Raw genomic sequence first — 6,958 nt, forward strand, 5'->3', positions numbered from 1 at the left:
ACAGCTTTATAGATCATAATAAATTCATATAAGAGAAATGATAGTAAAAGTATGTTCAGATCCAGGGGGACCTGGAACAGGCAGGCGAGGTGGTGGAGGCATCCTTTACTGTTATGGCAAGAAAGGCCAAAGAGAATAAAGCAAAAAGCCATCACAGCAGACGGGAATGTGAGGTACCTGGTGGGAGCCAGGAAGAGCCCTTCTTTCCTGGTGGCCTCCTCAGAAGTCCAAGACAGCAGGATTCACACACAATTTCAGGAACGTGTTGGCAGCTTTCACCAGAATGGATATGGGGGAACCTGAGAGGAGGGGAGACAAGAGTCAGAACTGTGAGTCAGCAAAGGGGAAGGAGTCCCTTTCCTCGCCCTCCCTCAGTCTAGCTCTGAGCTAGCGTTTTGGTAGTGACTACTGGGACTCTCCATATCCATATTCTGCCAAGCCTAGCGGCACATCTCCTGTAGAGACAGCTGTTCTTCTTAGAGGGAAGGGGAGGGAGGGGACTGTGCTCCTACCTGCATGGTCATGAAGCCAGGCCACCGCTTTCTTCTCCAGAAGTTCCCACTCACACTTCACATCCCTGCTACTGGCATGTAGGCAGAGCACAGCCAGCACTGTGGCCCAGACTACTGCATGTTCATGCTGAACAACATACACAGATTTTCATGATGCCCCAGGCTCAGGGAAGAATCCTCAAGAGAATTCAAAGAGGTTCATCCCTTACTCCCTAACCTGCCCCCAAACTGCTGTTTCATAGCACTCTCTAGTCTGTCCCTATCAGCTAACCACATTTCCATTGCAGCTGGAAATGTCCTAACTGAGAAATTCAGTATAACCATCACTACTGCCCTCAAACACACAATGCATGGATATTTAAGCTATACTAAGATAAGAAAATGTATCTTTAATTTCTTTTCATACAGCATCTTCAGAAATTTTTTTGTATCCCTTCTTTCCTAAAAATGACATAAAGACATATCATTAACCTCTTTTTTCAAAAGATAAAGATAAAAGTGAATTATATAATGTGAAATGATTTTTCCCAAAGCTGCCCTTTTAAAAATGATGGATTCCAGGATGCGGGTTCACTCTAAGACACTGCTATATAGCTAAGAAGAACACAGCCAGCGAGCATGAACTTACCATTTATGAGTCTGTGCTCACTGTTGTTAAAGCTTCAATTTTTAGAATTCACACATTTAAAAACTTCCTCATTTAAAGCGTGACTTTTGTGTCTGAATGCATGAATGCATATGTATGTGACAGTATATGTTTGTGTTAATGTGTGTATGTGAATGTATGTGCATGAGTGTGACTGTGTTGCATGTGTGTGTGCATGTATGTGGATGTGTGCATGTGAGAGCATGTGTGTTTTGGTGGGCATCAGACAATAGGGCCCGTGGTAGTTTGAATGAAAATGTCCCCCATAGGCTCCAAGTATTTGGACATTTTGTCCCCAGATGATGGTGCTGTTTTGGGAGGTTTTAGAAGGTGTGGCTATTCTGGAGGAAGCAGGTTACTGGGGGTGGGCTTAGAGAATTCTTAAGTCTTGCCAGATCTCCAGTTGTGCTCTTGCTTCCTGTGCCTGTGTGATGATCTGAGAGCTTAGCTTCTGCTGCTCCTGCTCCAGCCACCTCCAGCCACCATGCCTCCCTGCCGTAATGGACTGTAATTCCCCTGGAACTGTTAGCTCAAATAAACTCTTCCTTCTATAAATTGCTTGGGTCAGTGTTTCAATCACAGCAACAAAAAAGTGACTAATTCAGGGCCTTATACATTCCAGGGAAGTGCTCTACCACAGAGCTACATCCTCATCCTTTATAATGTTTTAGATTTGTGAACAGTTGTCATGGTTTCTCTGAATACACTAGATTTCTTATTTTCCATTATTTTCTATTTATTACATCAAAAAAAGTTAATGACAGTTTCATATGTCTTGTGGGAAGGGATTTAATTTATCACTTTCTTTGTTTAAGAGTATCCTTTGTTCAATAACCACATATAACAAGAGGAATATTTGAAAACTATTTAATTGTGTTTTACTTAAATAAATCAGAATTATATTTCTTCTTCATTATTTGTCATTTTTGTGTTGAAAGTTTTTTTTTTAAATAGTGTATAGAAGACTCAGTGAGTTCCCTTAAAATTCTGAATATGTTTTATTTGAGTAAGTGTATTTAAGACATTTGAAAGAAAAATGTGTCTCCCGTTAACACTTTGCCTACAATGATTTGAAATACCATTCTCTTAAGTCTGCACTGCATCATCTAGCATGATGAAGCACAATAATGTAATTATTATTGTAGACTCTAAAGACACGCTGGCATAGCACTGAATCCAGTTCTGTATTGACTAGCTCATTCACATTGTTAATTCTCTTAATGTTTTATTTCTTCTCCTATTCAGAGAAACAAGAATAGGGTCTGCTTTGGTTAAATGAAATGAAGAATAAATAAAAACATGAATATTAAGCCTTAGAACAATGTTTGCTACAGGGTAAAGTTCAAAAAATTTTATTTTTACAACTAAGTTTGTTAGAGAATAAGGTTAGACTGAAGATGGTTTTAGTTTTCCCTTCGACATCCAAAAGTTTTACCATGTCCTCCACCAGCTAGCCCATTATTATGTTCTTTGTGCTCTAATGTAATTAGAAATAGTTTCACCCTCTGTACATTACAAGCTAATTCACCTATGCATCATCTTTACTACTCTTTCTCAGGTGGGTCCTGATTTACCCCTGTCACATTATGTACTTAACCCCATGAAATGCATATTCATTTCTTTGTTTTATTTTGCGTCTCACTTTGGCAGGGTTTGCAGCTTGTATGTCTCCCAAATTAGTATCCAGGACCTTGGGTAGATTTTCATCCAGATCCCAGGAACCATTGGCCTTTTGGAGTGAAATCAGCTGTACAACACTCTCTCCAGTAGCTTTGAGGACAAATTAAAAGAAGAGAAAGAATGAAAAATGATAGAGCCGTTGGCTTTGGGCTCCCTGACAGATTATTGAAACAAGAAACAGCAGGGAAGATGTCCACAGGCTGCTTCTAATCTATGAAGGATGGCCAGCAGAGCAGGATTCCAAACAGGATAGCAGCAGAGTCTGCCCAGGCCAGACCTTGCTTATGGATGGACTGTGTATACAGAAATGGCCAAAGGCTACCTGATTCCAGAACTCTGGAAAGTCAAGCACTATAGCATAGATTAAGGAAGCTAATCTTGTCTGGACAAATATAGGGCTTAGACAATTTCACTACTGCCTGTTTCTTCAAATATATTACTTCTTTGGTAGAGAAAAATGCAAGACAGGAGAGCACTGAGAAGTGGTTTACAGTTCCTATTCATCAGAGGAACAATATGAGGCCCATCTAATCTTTTTGGTAATTTTTCATGTCGGTTGCATTAGTGGAAGAAAATGTCTTCTCCATCTCCCCTAAGGACACTTGGGTAGGCATACAATTCACTCTCTTTCTTTGACTTGGACCTTTGAATGCAAATAGATCAGAATCTGTGACGAAAATACACTGCTGAGAAAAACTTTTCCTGGAAATCACCTCCGTGAGACTGACTGTACAGCACAGTGGTTCATACACCTATGGGGATCTTAACCATACAGACCACATTGCATGTCGTCATGATCGACCCCAAGAACATCAGTAGCATGTCTATATAAATGCATAGGAGACATTAAGTGGGAACATCCTTTGAAAGCTGAAACATATAAATCACAAGTAAAGACTGAGTAATTGTCTGTTTTCCACAGCAAGCAAAGATCAAAATGTGTAAAGATTTGAAATGTCAATCCACCTGTCCACAATGGCTTCAATCACTATTTACAATGTCCTATTGCAGGGTGGCTCCCTCCTATCCACACATTCACGCTGAACTCGCTTTATTATTTCTATTGAATTTTCCAAATCCCCTGACAATTGCTAAACAATCATAGCGGCATTAACCTTCAGTACGGGGGCTTATTATTTGAACTATTAGCATAAAATCAATTCATTTGTCCTACAAAACTATTTTACCCCTGTCCCTTGATAATTAGTTAGTGGCCTCCAGAGGGCTGATAAAATGGCTGTCACAATGTGTGTTAGTGGTAGAAGGGAGGATCTGAAGAAAAAGCAGGTTGAAGGCACCACTAGGGACAATTGGAAAGTTGAAGAAGGTAAAAGTATAAATAAATTACAACAGATTCAAATATTCAACGTTTTAGGTATGTCTGCATTATAAGGTTTCATGTGTTCTTTTACTGACTTTACTAAAATTGAAATGGAATAAACTGATTTTCAAGAAAAATTTAGGGATAGCCAGAAATCCTTAAGAAACTCTGAATTTTTTCCTTTAAATAATGTGCTTAGATAGCCAAGACTCCTTATTGTTCATAAGTTTGAATGGGGTGAAACTTAGAATTTCTAGAGTGAGATGAACATGCTTTCACACAAAGTGATGAGAACAGCGTTGACATTGAAATGTTCCTCTGAGCCAGGGGCCCCTGCACTGGCTGGTTGAGCTCCTTGTTTATGGCAACAAAAGCTGTGAAGGAGCTGAGGACTCCAGACAGAATGCTGACTTTCAACACATCTTCTTTGTCACTTTCTGAGGTCTGATGGGAGCCCAAGTCCTTGTTCTGAATCAAGGACTTTGCAGCCAGACGGTGAATGGTGAAACTGAAAGAGAATTTTCCAGAGACCTAAAGAAAACCAACTACAAAGGCAGTTCTCAAGATTCTCATCAGTTAGTGAGGGCAAAGGGAAGACAACATCATAGAGGAAGAGATGACTTGAGGGGATTAGTAAACAGAGCAGTTGGTAGGGACACACTGGAGGTCAGTGAGAAACAAGTGAGCCAAGAACAGCAAAGAAAAAGAAGGGAAGTCAGAGGGGGGGAAAGTGAGTTGGACAAGGTGGCGACTGGAGAAGGGGAGGTGGAACTGAATTCTTACCTGGGATTTGCCTTGGGCTGTAGGGAAAATCTCATCTCTTCCTCAAAACTTTTGCCCTGGAGGGTGTACTTGAGGCACACTTTTCCTGAGGCCTCTGCTTGCTACAAGTTGGAGAATAGCAGCAATGATAAAATAGACAGAAACCAGGAAAATGGTGAGAACTCAACCCAATTTAAGACTAGGAATCAGGTAGCCCAACAGCAGCAGCCTGGTGGTATAGAAAGCTGGCCGTGACTGCTCTTGCAGAAATCTAGAGCAACCTACCAGTGTTAAGGAAACTGCTGGTGCACTGTCCACACAGAGTAGAGGAAATAGCAATAATGGGAACTTACAGGTCAGCTGGGAATAGATGATTAACTTCTGACCTCTAAAGATGACAGTCTGTTCTGGAGCATGCCGGTTAGCAGACAGACCAGCAGGCAAATCCCAGCTAAGACAGATACCCTCCACTGCAGACTGTAGAGCAGACTTCAGGGATCTGAGAGCCTGATGGATGAAAGCGGTGGGGGTTGGGGGGGTGTCAGCATCAAGCACAACAATGATAAATAATAGCTATCATTTTAATGCAGGTTATGGCTAATCACTAAAGCTCAATTGTCAAGGTGCAGTGACCACCGCTTAAGCCTGATGGACTTGGGGACCCCGAGGTATAGGTGCAGGAGAAATCAGGACACAGGCGATGCAGAGGCTTGTGTACCAGTCCATCTTTATTGTGAGCTAAAGCAAACATATAGGAAGCAGATCTGGAGTAACCAAGGAATAACTAAGGATACATTTTGTTGCCACCAAGAATACATTACTTCACCAACCGAATCTCACACAAGGTTTACAGTATCCAAGATTCAGCTACATAATATTTATAATATCTTAGATATAGAGTGTACTGTTTGTGATTACTCTTAGCAACTACTAAAATCTATTATATCTATATAAAAACCAAGCTCGCAGTGCTGAGAAACTTTGGTGCCCATAAACTGAAATAGAACTCTTTAGTTATGTTGCCAAAACTGCTAATTTATCAGGGAAGCACAGCCTGTCAACTCAAACCACAGAAGCAAAGAGCAGGGCAAGTCCCAGAGTGGAAGCATTCTTCCTCCAATTCTAAAGTCAAGCTGTGCCCATAATAGCTCCCAATACGCAATGAGAAAAGCCATAGTTTCTCTTGTTTTGCATAATGGGAAGTTAAAACTGAAAGAGTTAAAAGCAGAGGTGTGAATGAAGAGAATATTTATGAAAGGAGAACCTGCAGAAGTTAATGAGAAAAGGGTTGCCAACTATTAGGAAAGAGAAGCTCACAAATACAGAGATGTCTCCCATCTTAATAAATAAATAATGTGGAGTACCAAGTCATTAAGCCTTCCAGGATATTAGACACACAAAACTTGTTCACCTTTCTGTTGACTCCTTTGCAAGGAGACTAGTTCTCTACCCAATCAGGTCTGAAAGCACACACTGGAATCCCAGACACAGCAACCAAAACATTTACTTTCTCTGTTTCTGGTCTTCAAAACCGAAGTCACGGCCTCTTTCATTATCTCATTTCATTCTCAGCTGCTACAGCCTGTTTTCAGTCTCTAGATATTACAGTGGATCTCTTTCCATCAAAGATGCAAGTAGACACACCAAGCGTACTGCTCAAGACTCTTGAAAATATGTCCTCCAGGAATGTTGAGCACCTGCCTTTGTGTGGAGAGCCACAGCCTCCGCCGCCATTACAAGATGGCGCCGGTATCCGGACCTTCTTAATAGTAAACATCCTGCTGCACCCATAAGGGGCGTGCACAAGAGCCTGCTCTCCCTCGCCTCCTCCCGTGGCGTGATCTCCAGCAACCAATCCGCTTCTTATACATCATAAATGGGACCTTTGGGGCATATATAAGCAACAGCTCTCCCACTTCTCGGCGTCTTCGGTCTTCATCCTTAGTATGCTATGTAAGAGGCTTATGAAATAAACTGCTGCAGAAGGATCCTGACTTGTCCTCCCGCGTCGTTCTTGCCGGCGAGACGGAAAGCGGT

The 6,958-nt window shown here is 41.4% G+C and overlaps 1 protein-coding gene across 1 annotated transcript in view; it reads right to left on the reverse strand.

Moving 5' to 3' along the window:
* Positions 1-219: 219 nt before the first annotated feature.
* Positions 220-6,958, reverse strand: part of LOC103740410 (von Willebrand factor A domain-containing protein 5A-like) — a 27,526-nt gene continuing 20,787 nt past the window's right edge. Inside the window, 7 exon segments of the mRNA XM_008840983.2 lie at positions 220-299; positions 513-639; positions 2,801-2,933; positions 3,376-3,481; positions 4,441-4,667; positions 4,943-5,043; positions 5,240-5,428. Of these exon segments, the coding sequence (XP_008839205.1) occupies positions 220-299; positions 513-639; positions 2,801-2,933; positions 3,376-3,481; positions 4,441-4,667; positions 4,943-5,043; positions 5,240-5,428 (963 nt within the window).

Source organism: Nannospalax galili, unplaced genomic scaffold (genome assembly GCF_000622305.1).
Source record: "Nannospalax galili isolate Female #2095 unplaced genomic scaffold, S.galili_v1.0 scaffold881, whole genome shotgun sequence".
In the NCBI taxonomy this organism is placed as follows: domain Eukaryota; kingdom Metazoa; phylum Chordata; class Mammalia; order Rodentia; family Spalacidae; genus Nannospalax; species Nannospalax galili.